This window comes from Gorilla gorilla, chromosome 8 (assembly GCF_029281585.2).
Source record: "Gorilla gorilla gorilla isolate KB3781 chromosome 8, NHGRI_mGorGor1-v2.1_pri, whole genome shotgun sequence".
NCBI classification, from domain to species: domain Eukaryota; kingdom Metazoa; phylum Chordata; class Mammalia; order Primates; family Hominidae; genus Gorilla; species Gorilla gorilla.
This window is the reverse complement of record NC_073232.2, coordinates 112,780,670-112,807,977: the sequence shown is the minus strand read 5'-3', so window position 1 is coordinate 112,807,977 and position 27,308 is coordinate 112,780,670. Positions and strand designations below refer to the sequence as shown.

General features: G+C 45.2%; 2 protein-coding genes across 2 annotated transcripts; one reads left to right on the top strand and one right to left on the bottom strand.

Moving 5' to 3' along the window:
- Window positions 1-998: 998 nt before the first annotated feature.
- Window positions 999-16,227, bottom strand: HIF1AN (hypoxia inducible factor 1 subunit alpha inhibitor). The gene is made up of 8 exons (XM_004049950.5): window positions 14,861-16,227; window positions 14,334-14,584; window positions 10,215-10,363; window positions 5,920-6,065; window positions 4,951-5,057; window positions 4,418-4,481; window positions 3,749-3,859; window positions 999-2,904 (listed from the first exon to the last, which is right to left on the bottom strand). The coding sequence occupies exons 1-8, from the start codon at window positions 15,035-15,037 to the stop codon at window positions 2,860-2,862; spliced, it is 1,050 nt and encodes a 349-aa protein (XP_004049998.3). The 5' UTR covers window positions 15,038-16,227; the 3' UTR covers window positions 999-2,859.
- A 4,911-nt stretch (window positions 16,228-21,138) lies between these two features.
- NDUFB8 (NADH:ubiquinone oxidoreductase subunit B8) lies at window positions 21,139-27,068 on the top strand. Its single transcript, NM_001279724.1, has 5 exons — window positions 21,139-21,223; window positions 21,484-21,610; window positions 23,921-24,020; window positions 24,441-24,596; window positions 26,976-27,068. Exons 1-5 carry the CDS (start codon window positions 21,139-21,141, stop codon window positions 27,066-27,068), a joined length of 561 nt encoding a protein of 186 aa, NP_001266653.1.
- The last annotated feature ends 240 nt before the right edge of the window (window positions 27,069-27,308 follow it).

The following is a 27,308-nucleotide window of genomic DNA, read 5'->3' as shown; positions in this document are numbered from 1 at the left end:
TTGCTGTATGTGTGTGTCCCACGCTGCCAGCTAGGATAGAGATAAACAACTACAGCAGAAATGTTTCCTCTGTGGCAAGCAGAATTTGAGCCTAAACATCCCTCAAAAGGTAATCAAAGGGGAAAAACCTCATCTTTTCCTTGGGGGGAAGCAGCAGCTGAATATGAACCAAGACCCTTAGTGCCATCTAGAACTACAGCTTCAGTTCAATAGATGCAAAAGCATGCCGGGAGGAGTTATGGGTCCTATTCAAGGACACATAAGTAATGCAATTAGAGATAGAAGTCAGTTCCCCCCACAGCTTCTTCTAGCACTAATTCATAATATGGCTTCCCAGGCAGTTTTTCCAAGACGTTGTTAGCAGGAGCCCAGAAGAACTTTCACCCTGAGCTGTATATTCTGCACCATCTTGGGCTGGGTCTGCCTTCAGATACTGCCCAGTGGGGTGATATCTTAAGGACAGAACCTGTGGTACAAGGAGGGAGGTAAGGAAGGAAAATCAACATAGTTTGGTGGAAAGGAAGGAGCAAGGGGTTTGCAGCCAAACAGTGCTAAGTTACAACTGATTGTCACTAATCACCTAATCTCTCTGAGCCCATTTATTCATCTGTAAGTGAGAATACCTACCTTGCAGGATAGTGAGGAACAAAGAGAAAAGCACTAGGCACGTATCAGGTGTCTAAAAATCAGGCATCACTCTTGTGTTACCCAAGGGTCAAGGCCAATCCTGTGAAGTTTCCAAGATTAGCCTTCTCCCTCCCACCCCTCAGCCACCTTAGTGAGACCTGTGTCAGCAAATAACTCAGCAAGGACCAGCTGAGTGCATGCCTCCTTGACACATCACCCACATCTTTGAGCGCTGAGCGAGGAATACAGCAGACCTGCTGAGGAGAACGAAAATAATCTACTATCTTTCCAAGTGTGACTGTGGCCAAGTTTTTCCTCCACTCCTGTGCTCCTCTTTCCCGAAAGAAGTGGAGAGATAGAGATCACTGCAATCACATTTCCCAGCATTGACTATATTTGAAAGAGCTACACTTGAGAAGGTACCATGTCTTCACATCCACACTGCATCAGAGAACCCCAGAATGGGGTATTAAAAATAAACACCCCTCCCCAAAAAACGCACTCAGGCATGCACACACATCCACACGCATCCTCTCAGTTCATCAGTGCACTATAACTGAGCTTCGAGGGTGAGAGCCAGAGCTCAGATGCTGGAAGTAAACCTTTGGCAAAAAAAAAAAAAAAAAAGAAAAGAAAACCAGAGACCTTCCAACTCCTCTTCCCTTCCAGAGAGAAGGTGATGAAGACAGGAGCAGAGGTGAGGAGACACAGGGCCACCACATTGCCCAATCCCAGGGACCCCACTCCCACTGAATAGATGTGAATGATGGCCCTTCAAGTTGTGCAATCACAGCTGCCCACCTGTAAGCTGCAGCCCTGAGAGGGGTTCCCATGAGTAGCTCCTAACAGAAAAGGAAATTCGACTTCCATGCTCTACCAGTTGCCCTGACTATTGAGGGTGTTGTGGCACATTACAACGGGGTCTGGCAGACAAGCTGGCTTTAAGACGCAAGCCTATGTGTTTGCCCGTGCCCTGAGGTGGATCACAGGTAGGTGAATGAGCTGCCTGGGCTTGACCCCATTTCATCTACTCAGCCAGGAAGCTCAGCAGGAATAAAGGATATGGCCTGGGCAGGGAGCATCATAGGGCCTGGAGGCTCTAGCCAGTTAGCCTCGGGCAGACTGCAGTGAGACCTGGCCAACATATGATGGCTAAAATCCAAGTGTAAAAGCTTAGGATAGGTCAGGCAGTACTTCCCGGGGGCTCACACTGTACTGTCCCACTGGAAAAGGTAAGCAGTGGAGAACCTTGGTAAGTAGGGAGGCTGGCCAGTGTGGATACACACACACACACACACACACACACACACACACACACACACACACACAGAGGCTTGCACCCCTAGTGTGGATACGCACACACAGACACACACACACAAACACACAGAGGCTTGCACCCCTAGAACCTAGAGAAGCCACAGCTAGGAGAACTCCCTTGGTACCCAGCATAGGGGCAAGAGCTGGTGCTGAAAGAGAGAAACTGTATGTGTCTCTAATTTGGAACTTATGCACAATCATTGGTTCTTATGTCCCAAGGTCCTTTTATGTATGGCTTGAGCTTGTAGGCCCAGTTGGAACCCTATCTAATCCTCTCTCACAGGAAGGCTATCTAGGCTCTCAAAGGCAAGCCTCCCCTCTCTTTCACCCCATTAGAGTCCCAGTAGCCATTCCCATACCGCCTAGAGCTTGACTACGCAAAAACTGTCAGGAGGCAGACTGACCTAATGATCAGACTAGCTCTGGCCCTGCAGCCCAGATGCAGTGGGGAGTCCAAGAGCATCTCATCTCTCTCTCAGGCTGAGGCACTGAGGTTGCAGGAGATAGGGCTGAGAGCCGGAAGTGACAGCCTGACCCAGAAGGAACAGGGAACAGATACACACATGCGTGTGCATGCACACACACGCACACATTCCAAAGTTGACAGACTAACATACATACAGACATGATGACAACCAAAAGCTGGGACTCCACACACTGAATGCAGGACTTTAGGCGGGGGGCAGAGAGAGAAGGTGCTGGGGCACAAGAGGCAAGGGTATGAAGTCCCTCCAAATAGGAGTGGAGTGCCAACTGCCCTGCCTCGCTCCAAACACCTGCCTCCTGGGCCATGGCAAGAGTCCAGTCCATTAAGTGCAGCGTGCAATACTAGCGCTTGGAGTCTCCTGTCCTCATCAATGAAGCGGTGTGGACGGGATAGCAGTCACCTGGCAGGAGGCCTTGACCCCTGGCAGGCTAGTTGTATCGGCCCTTGATCATTGTGTTCAACAAGGGCCCCACCTGTAAAGAAACATGAGGAGCCAATCAGAACTGGCTGTTCCCTGGCCCTGGAATTGGACAGGGTGTGTCTGGAGACATCAGATGTCCAGCCAAGGACAGAGACGATGTTTTCATACAATCTTGTGAATCCTCTAATCACCTATCTTCCTGAAGGTCAACCCAGTATTCTGGGACATAGCCTTTCCCTCAGGGGTCCATCTTGTACTATTATTCTTCTCTCGCACAACACCCTGTCTCTTACCATAATCTGCCCCAAACGGACAGACATGGTCAGAGAAGCTAATAATCCCCGAACACCCAAGAGTGCCTGCATGTTTCTCCAGGATGTTAACTGCCTCCATATCCTCAAAAAATGATCACCTGCAACTGGGGCTGATGCTATCTCCCAACACCACAGGTGTCTGTGGATGCTGAGGTTACCTCCAAGAGGCAAGCAAGAACCCTACAAATACAAACCTCCCCCATTTACCCAATGGGCCACTGGCACACCTGCATGGGAAGCAGGTCTCTCAACATTACCTACAGCAGCCCTGGCACAGCTGGGAAAGTGCAAGGAGATGCGTTAGTGCTCGCTTCCTGTTCCAGAAGAATCCCCTCAGGGGGTCCCCAGATGGTACATAATACCCATGGGGAACATTACTACTAGCATGGAACTAATTATAATTGATCTGCCAGTCAAGCCCAGCTATCACCAGAAAACAAGAATTTTTCTGAACATACCCATAACCTCTATGGAGAGAGATGACACCAGATACTGAAACACAGAAGCTGTAAAGAATGTCGCTCTGATCCTGACTTTCCTTGGTCAACCCACCCACTGAGCCACCTTGGGGCAGTCACATACCTCTTGTGGGTTCCCCAAGGCCTCTCCAAGCATCTTCTCAATGTTTCTCATTATGGCCACTTTCTGATGAGCTTTGAGAGGATATTCAATTCTCTTAGGGGTGGGAGCCCCCTACAAAGGAAGCAGTAGCTCAGGAAATGCCTTTAGCAGCAGGCGTCAGTGTCACTCTACTGTTCTTAGTACCATCCTCCCTTCTAAGAAACCCAATTCTTGCCGGGCACGGTGGCTCAGGCCTGTAATCCCAGCACTTTGGGAGGCCGAGGTGGGTGGATCACTTGAGGTCAGGAGTTTGAGACCAGCCTGGCCAACATGGTGAAACCCCATCTCTACTAAAAATACAAAAATTAGCCAGGCATGGTGGTGTGTGCCTATAATCCCAACTACTCGGGAGGCTGAGGCAGGAGAATCACTTGAACCCGGGAGGCAGAAGTTGCAGTGAGCCGAGATCACGCCACTGCACTCCAGCCTGGGGAATAGAGCAAGACTCTGTCTCAAAAAATATATTTAAAAAAAAGAAACCCAATTCAATCCTGTCCCTTTCATCTCCCCAGACACCTGACAATCACTTCCAGGGATAGTCAACCATCCCATCCAAAATCATTTATTATACCTACCTCACCCAAGAGCCAGTTCCATCTGGAAAAAACAAAAAAAGCAAACCATATTCACCTTATACCAGAAGTTCACAGTGATGGTAATCCCCCCATTTAGTAATGACTCTATGTGATGCCACCTGCAAGAAAACAAACAGGCTCCTGTTTACTACTGATACTTTTAGCGGGGGCGGAGGGGCGAGGTGCGGGGGGGCGGCAGGGTTGGGCTGAAAAACTAGGTGGAGTCCAGTTATGGAAAATAGTGAAGACAATATCTTTACACTCATCCTGTGGAAAAAAACACACACTTGGGGGTTAGAGGTACTGGTGTTCAGTCTCTAAATACCAAAGAGCCAAGAACAGTTTTTCTAGGCTCAAGCCTCTGGAATCTCTTTGGACTTGAAGAACTGTCATCCTGTCCTAGAGACAGGGCTATCATTCCCCCCACTATCCCCCACAGGTTCAGTACGCTCATGTCTGGATATGCCAACCTTCCTATAGACCACATAAAACCAATCATGCCATAACTCAGAAGCGACACAGACAAGGCTTTCCAGGGAATGGAAAAGAAAGCTCCCAAAAAGCCCCCAGCCCTAGCCCCCTTCTCACCAGTACATTGGGATATAAAGAACATCACCAGGGCCAACCACTGTTTCGTAACCAACCACATTTTGGAAATTAGGGAACCTCTCGTAGTCGGGATTGTCAAAGTCCACCTAAGAGGTTCAAGAGAAAGAAAAAAAATATCAGTCAATCACCAAATCTTCACCAGTAAAACTACTATACGCCAGTTTGGCAGTAAAAACAAACAAACAAACAAACAAAAAAAACCAAAAAAACGATGCCTTAAAAAAAAGTCTTTGGAATTTATATCCAGCAGAAGATATAATGCACATTAAACCCTGAGAGAGAACAATATAAGACAGTCCGCATTTGAATGTTAAGTGATAAAGAATCCTAGGCTTCAGTGCTCCTGAGGTCAGATGACCTACTCCACAGCTGAGGATATGAGGAATTAGGAATTATCCTCCACCTAAACCTTCAGAAACCTTTCCCAAAAACATATTCTAACCAGCAAAGACTCCCACATGAAGTAGCTAGACAGCTTTCTGAAGAAAGGAAAGGATATCTTTGGCTGGCCACAGTTAACCACATACCTCACTTAGATCCAGGAAATACATTAAACAACATAGCTCAGTTTTATTCACCCTTCTTATCAAAAAGAAATAGCATCCATGACAAAAGCAAACAATGATTAAATCCAATGGAGACATACACATTTTGTTCCATAAACTTATAAGCCAATCAAACAGAGTAACCAGAGTCCATCAGCATCAATGACAGTGTCTGTCCTGAGAATTAGCTCTGTTGGGCTAGTTATACTTACAAACATCTGGTGGCCACTCCAGGGAGCCTGGAATATGTGAGCTACAATGAAATTACCCTCTTCGTGGGTTAAGGCAAGAACAGCCTGTAATCCGAACCTGGCATATCACTACGGGGAAGGGGAAAGACATTCCAGCCTAGGCATTACTAGAATCTAGAGTTCTATACCCTTCTCAGACCACACAAGCTCACCTGGCTCTGTCTGTCACATGGGTGATGAACAGGGTATGGGTAGAGGCACTCGAACTGATCCGGAGGGAATAAGATGCATCGTTTGTAACCTTTTATCTGAGCAAAAAAGTTCTGCTGCTCATCATAGTGAGCAGGTGTCACATTTCCTGTAAGAAGAAAGGTATTTTCTTATGCAGAGCAGTGGTTCTATTGCACAAGCTGGAATACAGGACCCAGTGCTAAAGAGAAACCCAGCCTGCTCTCCCAGCTAAGAGTTCCAAATCAAAATTTAGGCAGAATCAGGGAAATTCCAATTACAACTCTCAGAAAATTAGGTGTTAAGCTTGTATGGTAATAACTCTAGCAAACATCACTGGTTAAGGGTCCACTATCAGCTAAGTCAACTTCCCTAAATGAAGGCTGCTACCCTTACTGGAAGCAAGAGCACATCAAAATGATCCTCAAAAATCAGGTAGGGTAATCAACTGTGTATACCATGTACTCTTCTTGACTACAGCAGGAATTCAAGGGAAGCAAAACAGAAATGACTGGTATCAACAACATATACATGAGGAGTTAACCAGTCATTCTAAGTTGTATGATTATGTAGCTCTGTATTTATTTTGGGTAGCTCTGTGGAACTCAAAGATTCTCAACCTTTCCTCCCACTTCAATACACCTAACGAATGCAATACTTGTTTTTTTAAGAGATGGGGTTTCACCACGTTGCCCAGGCTGGTCTCCAACTTCTGGGCTCAAGTGACCTGTCCACCTCAGCCTCCCAAAGTGTTAGCATTACAGGCGTGAGCCACCACATCTAGCCAAGACAACACTTCTTAAAGCAACATTGGGGCTCACTGGTGCAAGTGATTTTCATTGGAGGAAAGAATATCAAATGACTGAAGAGAGTGCTGTATAATTTAAATATGGCACATTATTTTAAATGCCACCTTGAATTAGTTGTGCCCTAGTGTATGTTCCATCTACTCCTTTATAACTAGGACCACATCTGTTGTTTGGCCTTTGCACAGTCCATGAGTTGAACACACACTTTTGCAGGGCATGGAATTTAGACAATCTTCCCCAGCTCTGTCTGGGTATGCCAAGACAGATGCTTTCTTAAGTGATGAGAGTCCACGTGCATCCTCAAAGGAGACTTGCTCTCTCATCTCTACCTGAGGGATCCACTTCCATGCACCCTACCACAGGAAACGCAGGCAACAGAAAGACATAAGAGTCAAGTAAACTGCCGGGTGCAGTGGCTCACGCCTGTAATGCCAGCACTTTGGGAGGCCGAGGCGGGCGGATCATGAGGTCAGGAGATCGAGACCATCCTGGCTAACACAGTGAAACCCCGTCTCTACTATAAAAAAATTAGCCGGGCGTGGTGGCGGGCGCCTATAGTCCCAGCTACTTGGGAGGCTGAGGCAGAAGAATGGTGTGAACCGGAAGGCAGAGCTTGCAGTGAGCTGAGATCACGCCACTGCACTCCAGTCTGGGCGACAGAGCGAGACTCTGTCTCAAAAAAAAGAGTCAAGTAAACCAGAACTGGCTCTTTCTTGGCAGGTCAACCAAGAGTTGGTTTCAAAGGGGCAGGTAAGACCAGCCACAGTGGCTCACGTCTGTAATCCCAACACTTCAGGGGGCCAAGGTGAGAGGATCACTTAGGGGGCCAAGGTGAGAGGGGGCCAGGAGTTCGAGACCAGTCTGGGCAACATAGGGAGACCCCCATCTCTACAGAAAAATACTTTAAAAATTAGCCAAGCATGGTGGCTTATGCCTGTAGTCCTAGCTACTTGGAAGGCTGAGGTGGGAGGATCGTTTGAGACTGGGAGGTCAAGGCTGCAGTGAGCCCTGATCATGCCACTGCACACCAGCATGGGTGACAGAGCGAGACACTGTCTCAATAAAAAACAAAAACAAAAACAAAAAAAGAGGCAGGTGGTGTCAATTCACAAGCCACATGGCTGGAAATCTTTATTAGTACCAGCAGCAAAGGATCCAAATCTGAAGAGCAGACAATCAAACGAGAAGAAACCAAGGAGCTAAGTGGTGAATGACAATAAATAACTTCTCTGTTTCCTTGTTCAACCCAGGTTATTCACCATTTACTAAGTACCTACCATGGGCCTGGCATTGAGCTACTGCGAGAAATAAAAATAAGAATGAGACAATGACCCTGCCTCATAAAAAGCTCTCATTCTCCTGAGTGGAGTTTAAGGGCCTCTCCTTTCATTCAAAAGAAAAAAAAAAAAAAAACCAAAAAAACACATTCACATATTTATTAGCGTATGCATAAATTTCTCTAGCAGAAAACACAAGCAACTAATAATATGCAGTACCTCCAGGGAGGAAATTGGGAGGCTAAGAGACAGGGGTGGTTATCACTATGTACCTATTTACACCTTTTGAATTTGAACTCCATGAATGTATTATCTATTTAAAAGATAAAGTTGAATTTGCCAGGCGTGGTGGCTCACGCCTGTAATCCCAGCACTTTGGGAGGCCGGGGCAGGTGGATCACGAGGTCAGGAGATCGAGACCATCCTGGCTAACACAGTGAAACCCCATCTCTACTAAAAGTACAAAAAAAATTAGCCAGGTGTGGTGGCAGGCGCCTGTAGTCCCAGCTACTTGGGAGGCTGAGGTGGGAGAATGGCGTGAACCTGGGAGGCGGAGCTTGTAGTGAGCCGAGATCGCGCCACTGCACTCCAGCCTGGGCGACAGAGACTGTCTCAAAAAATAAAAATAAAAATAATAAAGTTGATTTACACTAAAAAAAAAGTTTCTCCTCTTTCACAGGGATAAAAATTGTCTGAATATAGACAGATCTAGTAGAGAAAAGTGGTACAGTCATGTGCCACATGATGACATTTTAGTCGACAACAGATTGCATCTACGATAGTGCTCCCATAAGATTATAATGGAGCAGCCCTATACAGGTATACCGTTTTTTATCTTTTTTTTTTTTTGGCAATAAAAAAATTCCCAAACTACCATTTTTTAACCTTTATATATTTTTTTCTTTTGTCACCTTTTTCCTGCAGTATTTGATACCGTACTTTTACTATACCTTTTCTATATTTAGGTATGTTTAGATACACAAATACCATTGTGTTAGAACTGACTATAATATTCAGCACAGTAATATGCTAACACCATGTAGTACATGGTTTAGTCAGAGGCTACACCATATAGCCTAGGCATATAGCAGGCTACACAATCTAGGTTTGTGTAACTATACTCTATGGTGTTTGCACAATGATGAAGTCACCTAACAACACATTTCTCAGAACATATCCCTGACATTAAGCATCACATGCCTGTATTTCAGAGAGGTCCCTAATATCTCAGTATACACCCTCACATAACAGCTGAGGAAGGGAAAAGGGAACTTTTTAGAATACACGAAACTAGCTTAAAGACTCGACATAAGCCGGGTATGGTGGCACACGCCTGTAGTGCCAGCTACTTGGGAGCTAAAGCAGGAGAATCACTTGAACACGGGAGGCGGAAGTTGCAGTGAGCCGAGACCACACAACTGCACTCCAGCCTGAGCAACAGAGTGAGACTCTGTCTCAAAAAAACAAAACAACAACAACAAAAAAAAACAGACTCGACATACATTATTTCATTTAATCTTCACAACTTCACAACTATTTACAAGACATTATCATGTTTCATTTCTTTCCATTTTTCTTTTTTTAAGCGATAGGATCTCACTCTGTTGCCCAGGCTGCAGTGCAGTGGTGCAATCATAGTTCACTGCAGCCTCAAACTTCTGGCCTCAAGCAATCCTCCTGCCTTGGCCTCCCAAAGTGCTGGGATTACAAGTATGAGCTACCATGCCTGGCCCTATTATGTTTCTTTTTCTTTCTTTTGAGACAGAGTCTTGCTCTGTCGCCAGGCTGGAGTGCAGTGGCGTGATCTTGGCTCACTGCAACCTCCACCGCCTGGGTTCAAGCAATTCCCCTCTCTCAGCCTCCCAAGTAGCTGGGACTACAGGCACGCACCACCATGCCCAGCTGATTTGTTTTCTTTGTATTTTAGTAGAGACAGGGTTTCATGATGTTGGCCGGGATGGTCTCCATCTCCTGACCTCATCATCCACCCACCTTGGCCTCCCAAACTGCTGGGATTACAGGCGTGAGCCACGGCATCCAGCCCCTATTATGTTTCTTTTAGAGCTGAGTAGGCTGAGGCTTAAGAAAGTGAAGTGGCTTGTTCAAAGTCATGGAGCTAATAAGCGGTGAAGACAGGATTAGAAATCAGGTTCATATGACTCCAAGCCATGCTGCTTTTGAAAGATTTCTTACCTTCCATGCCAATGAGCAGCAGGTTAGAGGTAAGCTGCCCCCAGCCACGCTTTCCCTGTTGCTTATTAATCCAGTTCCAGTTAAAACCCAAGAAGTCCATGACAATCTTCCTGCCCACAGTGTCATTGAGCGTTTGCTGCAGATACAACCTATGTTCCCCAAGAAGAAAATCCTATTAGTGCATGCACACACAGCCCCTGGCATGGCCTCTCCACATCTGAAAATCCAAGCCCAAATCCATACCAGCATCTCCCACAGAGAACAGATGTAGTCAGGCAAATTTTAGCCAACATGGATTCTCATACAACTGAATTCTTACTTATCCTTCATTGAGTTATGTTCAACACCAAATTTTTTAATTTACTGGTTTTTCTTTGTTTTGTTTAAAGAAACAAGGTCTCAATATGTTGTCCAGGTTGGTCTTAAACTCTTGGGCTCAAGCAATCCTCCTGCTTCTGCCTCCCAAAGTGCTGGGATTACAGGTGTGAGACACTGCATCTGGCTCCCAAACTTTTTCTTTAAAGAAGTGATGCTTAACCTTTTTTGGGTCACAGAATGACTCCTTTAAGAATCCAAAGAGTAGGAGGGTGAGATGAAAAATAAAATTAAAAAAAAAAGAAAGAACCTGGAGAGGAAGTCCCAGCTACTCAGGAGGCTGAGGCAGGAGAATCACTTGAACCTGGGAGGCAGAGGTTGTAGTGAGCTGAGATCGTGCCATTGCACTCCAGCCTGGATGACAAGAGCAAGACACCATCTCAAAAAATATAAATACATAAACAAATAAAAATAAAAGAATCCACGGAGGTTCCCCATAAAAATGCACATACACCCAGAACTTTCACACAATTTCAGACTCCTAGAAGCCTATCCACAGACCCTAGAATGATGAATCAGTCTTACTCCAGAGACTCGCAGAGCCTGAGAAATCTCCGTTGGCCCTCGATGACCACTGTGGTAAATTGTATTACTGTTCACCAAGAGCTGGTTCCCTCAGTGTGGGAGTTTTCTTTCACATCCCCTTGAAGCCAGGCTTGCTTATTTACGCTGCTCTGGCCAAGGAAATGTCCACAGAAGCGACTTGTGTTGTTTCCAACTGTAATTTAAGAACAAGTCACCACTACCACATCTCTTTCCCTCTGCCACAGCAACTCCAAAGTTCTAGATAGTAGCTGCTGGGGCAATCTGGGTGCCAGAGCGAGTAAGATGATGTAAAGAACAATATGACATTACCCATGATCAACATGTAGTAAGTGAGAAATAAGCCTCTGTTGTTTCTAGCCCGAGCTCTGGCTTGAAGCCTAGTTTATCTTAACTGATTCAGCCACCTATCCTGTTGCAGCCTTCTACAGCTAAAGTAAGGAAGACAGCTTATTAGGTAAAGGCCTCAGGCTCCTAACACACCTGACGAAGGTCATAAGTTACTTAAGAGATATGAAAACCCAGACACACTTGAACAAGCCCACAAGAGACATTTAATAAGTGTGCAAACCTAAAAAAAAGAAGCATCTCTGTCCTGGTCCTGAGATCATTATTTCAAAAGGCTCAAAGAGGACAGGTGCGGTGTCTCATGCCTGTAATCCCAGCACTTGGAGAGGCCAAGGGAGGTGGATTGCCTAAGCTCAGGAGTTCGAGACCAGCCTGGGCAACATGGCAAAACCTTATGTATTTAAATAAATAAATAGTTTATTAAAAATACACAAAATTAGCTGGGCATGGTGGTGGCAGCACATGCCTGTGGTCCCTGCTACTTGACAGGCTGACGTGGGAGGATCGCTTGAGCCTGGGAGGTGAAGGTTGCAGTAAGCTGAGATCACACCACTGCACTCCAGCCTGGGTGACAGAGCAAGACCCTGTCTCAAAAAAAAAAAAAAAAGAAAGGTTCAAAGGCATCTCATCTCACTGCCTAGAATCACAATGTTTAAGGCAATGTTAATCAGAAATCTTTTTTTTTTTTTTTTTTTTGAGACGGAGTCTCACTGTCACCCAGGCTGGAGTGCAGTGGCGCAATCTCGGCTCACTGCAACCTCTGCCTCCTGAGTTCAAGCAATTCTCCTGCCTCAGTCTCCCAAGTAGCTGAGACTACAGGCACGTGCCACCATGCCCAGCTAATTTTTGTATTTTTAATAGAGACGGGGTTTCACCATGTTAGCCACGCTGGTCTCGAACTCCTGACCTCAGGTGATCTGCCTCCCGAAGTGCTGAGATTACAGGTGTGAGCTACCATGCCCAGCCTTAATAGGAAATCTTGATGAGTTGGAAACACTACCTTTGTAGGAACATGAAATCCTCAAGACTCAATGCAATGCTCCCCAAAGATAATAATTATATATTCACCCAAAAAATATGCAAGTAACTTTGGAAGAGTCAGTGATACTCCCCATATATGAATCTAAACAATATTATGATTACACCAGAATGGTTAATGCTCAAAATAGCTCAGAGGATCCTAATACGTTTCACCCCACAGTCACCACAACCTATCCAATCAGGTTGAAGTGAAACTGACTGGTGAAGCTGGTCGGTGCTAAAGTCAGCTGATAGGGTAAAACTTCCAGACAATTAAAGATTTTCCTTGAAAACTCTTTAATCACCCATAAAGTACAGATTACACTCATTCTTATGCAAAATGCTCTCACTATGGGACACAAGAAACTTCAAGCGACTGAAGAACCACAAGATTCACATATCTTATGCTTATTCTTGGGTATATGTTCATTCAATGGAATTACACACTCCAACAACATCATTTAAATCAATCTTTCTCTCAATGTTGGGTGTGTGTATATGGAAGTGTGCACACACACATTGTGTTAAATTTTAGAAAATTAATTCATGAGATAACTGATCCAATATATTAAGACATCATGGACAGATCGACCACAGTTCATATCTTGGAAACTCTTCTGGTCAAAAATCCCATCATTATGACAACTGCTAAGTGTTAAGAAGAAGAAAAAAAGATATTTCAAATCTATTCACTTAGCCACAGACTGCTGATAAGGAGTCAGGAAAAGGAGTGAGTGAAGCAAGAGACTAGAGAGAAACCCAGGGTTGGACACCAAACGCGAGAGGGTCATTCACCGTGAAGTACTGAGCGAAAGCAATTCCCCAGAGGCAGTGTTATAGTGTGGGACTGAATACTGTCTGGGACCTACATAAGAGGCTGTCCTCATAAGCAGGAATAAAAGCAGAGAGGAAGAATCACTGTCTTGTGTGTCTTGTGTTGCTGTTGTGATAGGAAAAACAAATTTAATCTGATCTTCCCTAAGCTAGAGAATCCTGACCTTCTTTACTGCAGAATCACAACAAACTACACAACTTTTCAGGTTGAACTATCCTCAGTCATCACAATACTTAAGGACAATGGCTACAAACAGGCATTTTCAGAGCTAAATCCAGTGACAAACATTTTTGTTTGGCCCCCTGCAACTTTTTTTCTTTAAATCTGATTTAGTTGCTCCATTTAAAGTCAAAAGATTTTAAATAAAAACCCTGATTTTGAACTTCTCTTGAAAATCGGAATATCTCGCAACCCTAGAACTGAACTCCAAAACTGAAGCAAGCAGAGTCAAGTAATGACCTCTCACCATGGTTTTTTGTTTCAGTTTTTAATTCTGTAGAGACTACCTCTCACCACGTTTCCCAAGCTGGTCTTGAACTCGTGGACTCAAGCAATCCTCCCGCCTCAGCCTCCCAAAGTGCTGGGATTACAGGCATGAGCCACCCCCGCCGGCCTTGGCTTCTCACTTTGAACAAGGCTTATGCCTTCAGCTTCATCACTGATTTCACACAGACAATATTACTCCTTCCATTCACCTGCCTGACCCTTCTAGGCAACTAACTCTTTATGAGGAAGAAGATGGGAACACAGAGATTCACAGCTCAAGTTTAATCATTCCCTCATCCCTCAAGCTACAGAACTAGCTGGCTGTAGCACCAAGAACCACTAAGAACTCAAACCCCTTAAAGGCTGGAAGACCAGACTACTCCTTCAACAGGAATCCAGAGATGGGAGAGGCCAATCTCTAATTGACCCAATTCTGCCACACCTTCAAACAAGTATAGGAAAGAAAAATGAGTGCCCTAAATCCAACAGAAAATTAAGCTTTGGGAATTTACCTCTCTTCCCCTCCTCGCTGCTGTATATCCTGCAGTTTCTCAACGAACTCATGAAATTTCATTTCTTCCCTGTTGGACCTCGGCTTAAAGTTCTGGAAATTGGCCATCTTCTTCTCATCATAGTACAAGAACTTGTGGGTGCTGGCACTGTACACAGAGAAGTCTCCACTGCCAATATTCTCTTGCAGGTATTCAAGGTCCCATTTCAGGGCAGGATACACAAGATTTGTGTCGGTCAGCACCACAGGCTCCTAAATGAAAACAACAGGTGAAAAACACCAAATGAAGTAATGCCAAGGAGCCGGTGGGTTGGCCTCCATGATCCCAACTACTTCTCAACTTCAGAATAATTTCTCCTGTTAATCAGCACGAACCCCTCAAGTTCCGTATCTCCTCGCCTTTCTCTCCATCTTCCCATAGGCCCTAGTCTAGAGCCCTGCCAGTCTCCCATCTCTTTCACCATTCACCTCTGACCTCTCAACCGGGTACCTTCCTCCTCTCCCTTTAGACGCGGCCCCGCCCCCCACCTCATTCTCAATAAGCTCCTCAGCCCGGGGGTCGCTCTGACTCAGACGCGGAATGGGCCTAGTCGGGAAGCTATAACTGCGCAACTGGGATTCATCCCAGGCGGGGCCGAGGGCTCCAGCCTCCTCCCGGGGCTCTCCAGAGCCAGAGGCCACAGCCTCCGCCGCTGTCGCCGCCATCTCCGCCGCCAGGGACGGCCCCCACCGGAACCGGAAGCTCCGCCTATTCCGGACCAAAAAAAAAAAACCATACACACAACGGAAACCATAGAGATGAGCTGCGAGAGAGAGCGGTCCAGAGACATAAAGAACGCGGAGCCGAGGCCTGAGGGTGCGCCTCCTAATGGTAGTATGCAGCTCTACATCCTAGGCTCCACTGCTGAAGAAATGGGGCTAGACACTAGTCCCACGGAATAGGGATGACCTGGTAGAGCAAAACACAAAAAAAGTTGCCCCATGTGCCCAAGTCTACACAAGAGTCAAAGAAGGAAGCAAGTTCAGTTAGGCATTAAACTTTACACTCATGAATGGGGAGAAAAGCAAACTCTTGACCCACCTAAAGAAGTCAGAAGGAAAAGCAGTGATCACATTGGTAGATGTAGAGCAAAGGCTGACTGAAGGCTTAGGCAAAAGATATATAGCAAGTTGAATTCTTTCAAAATCAAGGACGGTTTTCTTTTGTTTAGCATCATTTGATTTTTCTGCCTATATCACCATCTCTCCTACTTGAACATATGTTTGCCGTGAAACGAATGTTATTAGTGGCCAACCATGGACATCTCACATTTTCAAACAATCTGTACTGATTATAAAAGGCCATATTAATACCTCTATTGCTTACTTGGACAGTTCTTATGGCTGGCTGTGAGAGGCCCAATTCTAAGATGTATCCCAAGATTTGTACCCTACGGTGTACACATCCTGTATACATTTCTCCCCTTAAAAGAAAACACGACTGTGAATATGATAGAGCATCACTCCTGTAATTAGGTTAGCTTATATGACAAGGATGTAATTAAAGTCCCTAATCAATTAACTTTAAGGCAGTCAAAAAGAGGTGATTTATCCTGGTGGGCTTCATCTTATCACTCTAGCCCTTTAAATCAGGGCTAGAGGTCAGAGACAGAATCTAAGAGATTTGAAGCCACAGCACAGCTGTCCTGTTCACCTTGAAGGAGCAAACTGCCATATGGCAGGAAATGGCAGGTGGACTCTAGGAGCTGAGAAAGGCTCCTGGGTGACAGCCAACAAGAAAGTGGGCACCTTAATCCTACAAATGCAAGTAACTGAATTCTGGCAACAACCACTGAACTTGGGAAAGGACACACACGGAGCCTCAGATGAGATCGCTAACCCAGCCAACACCTTGATTTCAGCCTGATAAGACCCTGAGCTGAGGACTCAGCCAACCAGTACCTGGATTCATGGAATATGTGAGAAAATAAATTGGTGTTTTGGGCTGCTAAATTTATAGTAATTTGTTATGCAGTAATAGAAATGAATGCACTGGCTTAACTATGTAATTATGCTACATAGTAACCATGCTACACCAAACCGATAATAGGGCTACCTCTGTGGAAGTGTTTGAGGCTGCAGGGGGCAATCAAGGCTTTCCTTTTATCTGCAGTGTTTGATTTTTTTTTTTTTTTTTTTGAGCTAGAGTCTCACTCTGTCACCCAGGCTGGAGTGCAGTGGTGCAATCTTGGTTCACTGCAACCTCCACCTCCCCAGCTCAAGCAATCCTCCTACCATAGCCTCCCAAGTAGCTGGGACTAAAGGCACACGCCACCATGCCGGACTAATTTTTTTTCTTTCTGTAGAGACAGGGTTTTGCCATGTTGCTCAGGCTGAATGTTTGAATTTTTACAAGAATGTATTAATTCATAACCTTGGGAATTAAAAATAAATTAGGCCAGGCATGGTGGCACATGCCTGTAATCCCAGGACTTTTCAAGGCTGAGGCAGGAGGATTACTTGAGCCTAGGTGTTCCAGATCAGCCTGGGCAACATAGCAAGACCTCATCTCTACAAAAAATTTTAAAAATTAGCTCGGTGCGTTGATGCATGCCTGTAGTCCCAGCTACTAGGGAGGCTGAGGTAGGAGGATTGTTTGAGCCTGGGAGGTGGAGGCTGCAATGAGCCATGATCATGCCACTGCACTCCAGCCTGGATGACAGAGCAAGATCCTGTCTTACTAAAAATAAAGAAATAAATTAAGATCAAGAAGATTAAAAGAACTAAAATCAGTAATGAAACAGGGATATTACTACTGACTTTACCCCCCAAAAAAAGCATATAAGGACATACTGTAAACAACTGTATGTCAAAAAATTACAGAACCTAGATGAAATGGACAGATTCCTAGAAAGGCACAAGCTATAATAGCTGATTCAAGAAGAAATGGAAAATCTGAATAGACCTGTAACAAGACATTGAATTAGGAATCAAAAACATCCCATAAAGAAAAGCCCAGAAACTGGGCATGGTGGCTTACATCTGTAATCCCTACACTTTGGGAGGCAGAGGCAAGTGAATCACTTGAGCCCAGAAGGTCGCGACCAGACTGGGCAACATGGAGAACCCCTATCTCTACCAAATCTCCCCAGCCAAAAAAAAAAAAAAAAAAAATTAGCAGGCATGGTGGCACGCCTGTAGTTCCAGCTATTCAGGAAGCTGAAGTGGGAGGATCACTTGAGCCCGGAATGTGGAGGTTGCAGTCAACTGAGATTGCACCACTGCACTCCAGCCTTTTGAGACAGAGCTAGGCCTTGTCTCAAAAGAAAAGAAAAGGCTGGGCACAGTGGCTCATGCCTGTAATCTCAGAACTTTGGGAGGCCGAGGTGGGGGGGACCACCTGAGGTTAGGAGTTCGAGACTAGCCTGGCCAACATGGTAAAATCCCCATCGCTATCAAAAATACAAAAATTAGCCAGGCATGGTGGTGCATGCCTGTAGTCCCAGCTACTTGGGAGGCTGAGGCAGGAGAATCGCTTGAACCCCAGAGGCGGAGGTTGCAGTGAGCTGAGATCATGCCACTGCACTCCAGCCTGGGCAACAGAGCAAGATTCCGTCTCAGAAAAAAAAGAAAAAGAAAAAGGAAAAGAAAAAAAAAAGCTCAACACCAGATAGATTTACTGATGAATCCTACCAAACATTTTTTAAAAAATTAACACTGGTCCGGGTGCGGTGGCTCATGCCTGGAATCCCAGCACTTTGGGAGGCCACAGCGGGTGAATCACGAGGTCAGGAGACCGAGACCATCCTGGCTAAAACGGTAAAACCCTGTCTCTACTAAAAATACAAAAAAATTAGCCGGGCATGGTGGCGGGTACCTGTAGTCCCAGCTACTCAGGAGGCTGAGGCAGGAGAATGGCGTGAACCTGGGAGGCGGAGCTTACAGTGAGCCAAGATTGCACCACTGCACTCCAACCTGGGCAACAGAGCGAGACTCTGTCTCAAAAAAAAAAAAAAAAGAAAGAAAGAAAACTATAGACCAATATTTCTTATGAATATAGATGCAAAAATCCTAACAGAATACTAGCAAACTCAGTGTAACACCATATAAAAGAATTATATACTATGACCAAGTGGGATTTATTCCAGGAATGCAAGGTCAGTTCAACATCTGAGAATGATCAATATAACACACCATGTAGTAATCAATATTTTATTGATTAATATTTATAATCAACATAATACACTATATTAGTAAAAGAAAAAACCCTACATGATCATCTCAATAGACACAGACAAAGCTTTTGACAAACTCCAACACCCTTTCCTGATAAACGAAGGGTTCCAAATGATACTGTAAAAAAGCAAAAAAACCTACAGAGTCAGAGAAAATATTTATGAATTGTGTATCTGATCAGGGAATTGTATCTAGAATACATAAAGAATCCTTGCAACTCAACAATAAAAAGACAAACCAATTTAAAAATGAACAAAAGGTTTGAACAGACATTCCTCCAAAGAAGGTATACCATGGCCAATAAGCACATGGAAAGATGCTCAGCATTATTAGTCATCAGGGTACTGCAACTGAAAACTGCAATGAAGTACCATTCACAGGCACTTGCATGGTGATACTAAAAAGAGACAATAACAAGTGTTGATAAAGATGTGGAGAAACTGGAACCCTCTCACACACTGCTAATGGGGATGTAACATGTCACAGCTGCTTTGAAAAACAATTTGGCAGTTCTTCAAAAGTTAAACCACAGAGTTACCCTATGACCCAGCAATTCTACTCCTAGGCATATAACCAAAAGAATAGAAAACATACATCCAGACAAAAACTTATACAAGAATGTTCACAGCAGCATTATTCACAATAGCCAAACAAGCAGAAACAACTCAAATGTCCATTAACTGATAAATGTATAAATAAAATATTGTACTGTACATTCATATAATGGAATATTATACAGCCCAAAAAGGAATGAAGTACTGATATGTGCTACAACACAGACAAACTTTGAAAACATTATTCTAAGTGAAAGAAAATGGACACAAAAGGCCACATATTGCATGATCCATTTATATAAACTGTCTGAATAGGCAAATCCATAGAAACAGAAAGTAAATTAGTGGTTGCCAGTGGGTAGAAGTAGGGGCAACGTGCTAATGTGTATGGGCTTTTTCGGAAGTGATAAAAATGTTTTAGATAGTGATGATGATTGCACAACTTTGTAAATGTACTAAAAATAACTACTGTACACTTTAAAAGGTTTTTTTGTTTTTGTTTTTGTTTGTTTTTTGTTTTTGAGACAGTCTCACCCTGTCACCCAGGCTGGAGTGCAGTGGCGTGATCTCGGCTCATTGCAACCTCTGTCTCCTGTGTTCAAGTGATTCTCCTGCCTCAGCCTCCCGAGTAGCTGGGATTACAAGTGTACACCACCATGCCCAGCTATTTTTGTATTTTTAGTAGAGATGGGTTTTTGCTGTGTTGGCCAGGCTGGTCTTGAACTCCTGACCTCAAGTGATCTTCCCACCTCAGCCTCCCAAAGTGCTGGGATTACAGGCGTGAGCCACTGCACCCGGCCTAAAAGGGTGAATTTATGGTATGTGAATAATATCTTAATAAAAATAAATAAATTAGATGAACTCTGTTTCTTGACCTAAATTGGATCAGGGTTTGTTATTGGTTGAATGCAGATGTTGTCCAATTATTCTGAACATCAACTAGTGATGCTCATTTACGAGACAGCAAGTTGCTGTGTAGTCCTTCCCAAAATTTATATATTAAATAGTATATATCCATATTTGTTTACTTTTTATAACTTAAAAAAAAAGAGACGAAGTCTCACTATGTCACCCAGGCTGGTCTCAAACTACTGGTCTCCAGCCATTCTCCAACCTAGGCCTCCCAAAGTGTTGGGATTACAGGTGTGAGCCACAGCTCCCAGCTTATATGCATTTTTATTGCTCTGATATATACTTGAGAATGTTTATAATAATAGGTTCTGCTCCAAAACAGTGGTCACCTGAAAAGTCACTGGAAATACGTGCATATTTATAATGTGTAAGTTATTCAAATCCCAAGTGAAAGCATTCATATGCAAACAATAATGTCTCCAATTCTTCTGTTGAGTTAAGAGTTTGTTCATTATGGGCCGGTTTGTAATTTGTTTTATCCAAGTCATACCAACTCCGAGGCTTTAAGCTGTCTCTGGAGAGCTGCCTCTGGTGATAGGTTTAATTTGACATTTGTTGGGTTGAGGTGACTGAGACATGCAGATGGAAACACGGACTGAAACTAAGGAGCCAATTCAGGGCCGAATTGTGTGTTGCACTGGCGTCTAAGTGAAGATCAACCCATTTGGAGAACAGAACAAGCAAGACCAACAGGTGAATTTGAAGAATGATCATGTTTGGGGATGGAAGGAAGTGCCCGTGAAGGAGAGGAAAGCAAGCAGCCAGAGAAGAGAGTAAGACAGGCTCATTTCACTAGTACAGCTCCTGGGGGAGGTGGTTAAGCTGTCTACCTGAGTTGCTCAGGTTCCGAGTTCCCATCATCCCTGGATGGGTCTAAGTCAGCTCAGGGAGAAAAAGGACACAACATTCTGAAATGTCAGAGACCTGCCTGGTTTTCCCTTCTTCCCGCTTATCCTTCCCAGCCTCTATCCAACCCTTGGCTTCCCAACTCCGTATTTAAACCCCGCCCCTGTTGAACCCTTCGGCTTTTCTTCACTCCCGGCTTCCTCCGTCACGTTTGGCCCGGCTCAGCCGCCGTGACAGGCCTTTGCGCATGTGCAGAAGGGAAACGTGAAGAAGGTGAAGATGGCGGTGGCCAGGGCCCGGGTCCTGGGAGTCCAGTGGCTGCAAAGGGCATCCCGGAACGTGATGCCGCTGGGCGCACGGACAGGTCCGCGAGAACGGGCGAGACCTCAGTGTGGGAAGGGGGTACCTGAAATTTGGTGTATCGGGAGGGGGGATCGTGGATGCCGCGGCGGCAGCCTCCGGGTAGGGAGTGGAGGTGGCGTTGATATACCCAGAAAATGGGGTGGAGGGTCGCACTGCTCCTGCGAAGTCCCGGGCTCGGACCTCTGCAGCCCCTGCGACTTGAAGCCTTCGGAGCGGCTGGAGAGCGGGCTCGCTTCTGACCTGTTCTCTTCTGCGTTCTAGCCTCCCACATGACCAAGGACATGTTCCCGGGGCCGTATCCTAGGACCCCAGAAGAACGGGCCGCCGCCGCCAAGAAGTATAATATGCGTGTGGAAGACTACGAACCTTACCCGGATGATGGCATGGGGTGAGACAGAGAGGGTCTGCTCGCACCCAAGTAGTGATGGGAGAAGGCCGGCTGGGTTGGGTGGCTTGACTGTGACCCTTTCTCCCGAACCTTCTCGTGACCCCTCAGAGTCAATGGAGTGGGTGCTTTTCTCTGTGGAGGGAGGTGGGAGGGGGTGGGTGAGCAGCTGCGGCTGAGAGGACTTCAATTTTCTCCTTGGCTCAGGCTGTTTCCTCAAATGAGGAAGCCGAGGTTTTAATGGCTCCCTCGAGGACCCCCGAATAGCAGGAGCCTTCCTTGGCTCTATCCAGAGCGTCGAGTTTCATTTAGATTGAGCATCTGCTGCGCTCAGGTGCTGTCATCCAGGCATGTGACCAGGCTGGAGCTGGACTCCTGTCATGAGAATCTTATTTGTAAACAGAGTACTGTATATTTGTGTGTATGTCTCTTTAAAAAAAAATGTTTTTCTGTTAGTGCTGTGGAAATCGTAGCAACTATTAAGCAGATTAAACAGCCAGCCCCCTTACTTTTACTCCAGTTGATGTTATCCTATCCCTTCCACACTCTTCCGTATCCATACCCACATAACATCCCAATGGTTAATTATCTGAAGTGATTATCATCGCCTTTATTTCCTGTCCTAATGTCACTCTTTCAATCTTGGTTTCAGCAACTTCTATTCTTCTTGTTATACACTCATTTTCTGTAGCATATGTTTAGTTGTCATCATTTCCTGTTTTTTCTTATGTTGTGGACAAGAGCAGCCTTGTTCGAAGCCAGTGTCAGATGAACCTGGATTTGTTGGGGAAAACCCAGCTTAGCAAGAGGTCCCATGAGGTGTCTGAGACGCGGAGATGAATGCCAACTGGGTGGTCAAGAACACAGTTATTACGAGAAGAGTGCTTTTCTAATCTGTACCCTTTTTGTTTTTATTCCAATTAGCTGGGTGACTTTGGATTCAGACTCTAAACTTTAATTTTTCATTTTCTATCTAATGAGGGAATCAGAGTACAGTCATATGTCACTTAACAACAGGGATACATTCTGAGAAATGTGTTGTTAGGCGAGATCTCCTCATTGTATGAACATCAGAGAGTGTACTTACAGAAACCTAGATGGTATAGCCTGCTACACACCTCGGCTTTATGGTATGGCCTGTTGCTCTGAGGCCACAAACCTGTACAGCATATTGCTGTACTTAATACTGTGGGAAATTGTAACACAATGGTATTTGTGTATCTAAACATAGAAAAGGTACATAAAAATATGCTATAAAAGATAAAAAATGGGCCAGGCACAGTGGCTCACGCCTGTAATCCCAGCACTTTGGGAGGCCAAGGCAGGCAGATCACGAGGTCAGGAGATCAAGACCAGCCTGGCTAACATGGCGAAACCCCTGTCTCTACTAAAAATACAAAAATTAGCTGGGCGTGGTGGCAGGTGCCTGTAATCCCAGCTACTTGGGAGGCTGAGGCGGGAGAATTGCTTGAACCCGGGAGGTGGATGTTGCAGTGAGCTGAGATTGTGCCATTGCACTCCAGCCTGGGCAACAAGAGCAAGACTCCGTCTCAAAAAAGAGAAAAAGATAGAAAATGGTACATATGTATAGGGCAGCTTTATTATAAACTTATGGGACCCTCTTCGTGTATGTGGTCCGTCATTGACCGAAATGGTATGTGGCACATGACTGTAATCGATTGCTAAATTCCCTTTCATCTCTAATATCACACGATTGTGTGACTTTTTTTCTTTTTATTGAAAGAAGTTTGGGGAAGCTGGGTTTTTTTGTTTTGTTTTGTTTTTTTCAGACAGTTTCACTCTTGTTGCCTAGGCTGGAGTGCAATGGCGCGATCTGGGCACGCTGCAACCTCCACTTCTTGGGTTCAAGTAATTCTCCTGCCTCAGCCTCCTGAGTAGCTGAGATTACAGGCACCTGCCACCACATCCAGCTAATTTTTCTATTTTTAGTAAAGGTGGGGTTTCGCCATGTTGACCAGTCTGGTCTTGAATTCCTGACCTTAGGTGATCTGCCCACCTCGGCCTCTCAAAGTGCTGGGATTATAGGCATGAGCCACCACACCTGGCCCAGGGAAGGCTTATGTACATTAAAATATTTCAAAGTTTGCCATGAACTTTTAAATACAATTTGGACTTCTATGTTAATTCTGTGCTTAGTGACTAGAAATTGAGCTCTTGCCTTGAGGTTTAGTTCCTTTGTCCTTAGGTGAGGCAGTTATCTCTCTCACTTTGTTTCTCATCTATAAGATGAGGAGACTCTGAATTGTCTGAGGCTGCTCACAGCCCCTTCCAGAAGTTCTTGCTGTCTTTCAGGTATGGCGACTACCCGAAGCTCCCTGACCGCTCACAGCATGAGAGAGATCCATGGTATAGCTGGGACCAGCCGGGCCTGAGGTTGAACTGGGGTGAACCGGTAAGAGAACCATATGTCATTTGACCTTCCTTCTCTCTTTGTCTTCTTGGCAATTCTTTAGCTCAGATGGCACTTCTTTGACCAAGTAACACTAAGCTTTTCTGCTCAAGGAAGCAAGGTCCAGTGATGTGAGATCTGAGATTGCATGTGGCACACTGAATGGGACGTCTGGGAATCATGAAACTCTGTACTGTGAAAGTTGTGCACTTCCATGATGGAGCTGTCCCTATTCAGCAGAACCTAGACAGAGGCCAGCATCTAATCCTATAGGGCAGTGTGCCTCAGACCTGGTTCTCAGCATATTGTCCCAGGGCAGTAGAATGCTTCTGTCTAGCCTTGTATCAGGCTCTAATCACTGGGGACTTGCCTGCATTTTGCAGGAAGAGTAGTATGTGACAGCTATTTGTCTTTCTGCCTCAGATGCACTGGCACCTAGACATGTACAACAGGAACCGTGTGGATACATCCCCCACACCTATTTCTTGGCATGTCATGTGTATGCAGCTCTTCGGTTTCCTGGCTTTCATGATATTCATGTGCTGGGTGGGGGACGTGTACCCTGTCTACCAGCCTGTGGTGAGTATCTGAGAAGTGCTCCCTTAGGCACGCTTGCTTAGCCCCATTTCCTGAGGGAGTGAAGTCTCTGGGGTAGGAATCCAGTCAATACCAAGCTTGGCTTCCTGGAGTCTTAGGAGATAGGAAGATAGGAGGGCCTTGACCCATTGGCTTGCCACAAGTACCAGAGCACTTCTCCACCCCTACTTCTTGGACCAGTCTGGGTGAGTAGATACACTTGAAGACTAGATGAGCAATGAGTATGTGGAAACCAGCTAGTCACCAGAGTTGCCATTTGGGGATTATATTTATTAACAATATTTCATTAAGTGATCTTTCACAGTAGAGTTAAGGAATCTTGAGTGAAAATCTTATCCTTCGTTGGACATGTGAAGGGCACTTCCTGTAGTATATTGGAAGCAATTAAGTGTCTACTACAGGCATAGACTTACATTTTGGAGAATGTAAAGGACATAGAAAATGAATTCTCTAGCTTTAAGGAAGTTTAGTTAAGAAAATTTAGATAAGTTACATGAGCAACATTTGAACAGATATATGGGAATTCTATACAATCTATGTGTAGATATGTGTATAGCGAATGTATGTGCTTAGTGGTATGAGTTACTGTCAAGGAGAAGGGCTACCTAGATGCTAACACACACACACACACACACACACACACACACACACACACACACACACACAGGCTTTGGGTGGTGGGAAGTTGGAGAAAACATTTGGGGCAAGAGAAAACAATGAAGGCGGCCAGGTATGGTGGTTTGCACCTGTAATCCTGGCACATTGGGAGGCTGAGGTGGGCATATTGCTTGAGCTCAGGAGTTCAAGACTAGCCTGGGCAACATAGTGAAACCCGGTCTCTACAAAGTATACAAAAAAATTAGCCAGGCATGGTGGTGCATGCCTGTAATCCCAGCTACTTGGGAGGCTGGGGCACAGGAATCCTTTGAACTTGGGAGGCAGAGGTTGCAGTGAGCTGAAATCACACTACTGCCCCCCAGCCTGGGCAACAGAGCAAGACTCTGTCTCAAAAAAAAAAAAAAAAAAAAAAGAAAACAATGAAGGAAAAGGAGGGTGAGTTAGCTAGAGTAGAATAGAGGTATAGAATAGTTCCTAAATAACCAGCTGCATTGGTTTCCTGGAGACTTGCTAAAAATCCAGATTCCTAGGCCCCGCTTCTTGGTGCTCCTAATTCAGTAGCATCACAGTAGGGTTCTAGAAGCGGTATTTTTAAGAAGCTCCCAGGTAATTCTGATGTGCACCTAGATTTGGAAATCACTGTGTTAAAAAATATTGTGAGGTAAGTTGGTCAGTTAGGTTGGGCAGCTTTTATTTCATTGCTAAGGGATTTGGACTTGATGGTGTAATAAAGCATTAATTGAACAAATATTTATGGAGCCTCTACTATGTACCAGATGCAGACTGTGCTAGCGGTTGGGGATACAGTGATGACTTGGTCTGCCTCTAGGTGGCAGGGAGCCATTTTGGGTTTTCGAACAGAAAAGTGACATAACGAATGCTGAGTTCTTAGGAAGATTAATCCAGGAGTAGTCTCCAGGATGTACTGGAAGGAGAGAAACTGAAAGCAGGGAGGCTGCTGTGTTTGTAGTTGGCTGCCCAGTGCTACCTCTGCAGAGACAATCAATGTCCTGAAGGTAGCTGGTATGTCTGTGTGCACTGACACGAGCCTTCCTACCAAGCCCCAGGGGCTCCATGCTGGAGAATGCACGTAGAGCTAGGGTGAGCACTAACTTCACTTCAGGAGAGCAAGAAACAGTGTGGCTCTTCCATTTTTCAGTTCTGTAAGCACATCACCCTTTTCTCCTCCCCTTGAGCTGTGTTCTCTGACAGCTGTTTGTTGGTAAAGTCAGCAGCCCCTAAAGCACGTCCCAGCCTTGTCTCCTCTGTGCTTTCCCCCACCACTGCTCCTGCACGCCTCATTTGCTGGGCCACTTTAGTGGTGGAACCATTAGAGGCTGAGTGACTTAAAGGAGATTGAGTCTGTCTCGACCCCGAGAGAGAGTGGGATGGATGGATGCATCGTCTCATTTAGAAAGCGTTGCCTCTGACTCTAACACACTCTCTCTATTTCTTTACCTCCCTCCCTGTCTTCCTCCCTTCCCCTCCTTTCCCTAACCCCCTTCCCTCCCCCTTTCTCCTTCTCTCTCACAGTGTAGGCACCACTTCTCTTACAATTTAGGCTTTCTCTCTGCCTTGGGCTGAGTGAGGAAGAGGAGTGCTGTTCCTGCCTTCCTAGCCCAGCTGGGTCTGACCAGAGGCTACTGTGTACCCATTTACCATGCGTGATTGTTAACTCAGAGTGGGGTGTAGCCAGGTGTTGACTGAATGTATGTTCTTGCTGACCTGTGTTTTTTTCCGTAGGGACCAAAGCAGTATCCTTACAATAATCTGTACCTGGAACGAGGCGGTGATCCCTCCAAAGAACCAGAGCGGGTGGTTCACTATGAGATCTGAGGAGGCTTCGTGGGCTTTTGGGTCCTCTAACTAGGACTCCCTCATTCCTAGAAATTTAACCTTAATGAAATCCCTAATAAAACTCAGTGCTGTGTTATTTGTGCCTCATTTCCCCAGGAATAGTCACTGCCTTGAGGAACCTCATCCTTTTCCCTTTTTTCCTGCTTGATGTCTGCTGTCTTCCCTGTTTTCTTATTCTGAAATTTAAAGGATAAGAGGGTGGGGTGGATGGGGACTTAG

What these genes read in the sequence shown, in the direction of transcription:
- HIF1AN (XM_004049950.5), bottom strand. Translation starts at nt 15,037, where the DNA reads ATGGCGGCGACAGCGGCGGAGGCTGTGGCCTCTGGCTCTGGAGAGCCC. An exon ending in AGGAGCTTATTGAGAATGAG is followed by an intron (nt 14,585 to 14,860) that starts GTGGGGGGCGGG and finishes GTTTTCATTTAG; the next exon opens with GAGCCTGTGGTGCTGACCGA. An exon ending in GCTGCTCATTGGCATGGAAG is followed by an intron (nt 6,066 to 10,214) that starts GTAAGAAATCTT and finishes TTCTTCTTACAG; the next exon opens with GAAATGTGACACCTGCTCAC.
- NDUFB8 (NM_001279724.1), top strand. Translation starts at nt 21,139, where the DNA reads ATGGCGGTGGCCAGGGCCCGGGTCCTGGGAGTCCAGTGGCTGCAAAGG. An exon ending in TACCCGGATGATGGCATGGG is followed by an intron (nt 21,611 to 23,920) that starts GTGAGACAGAGA and finishes GCTGTCTTTCAG; the next exon opens with GTATGGCGACTACCCGAAGC. An exon ending in ACCCTGTCTACCAGCCTGTG is followed by an intron (nt 24,597 to 26,975) that starts GTGAGTATCTGA and finishes TTTTTTCCGTAG; the next exon opens with GGACCAAAGCAGTATCCTTA.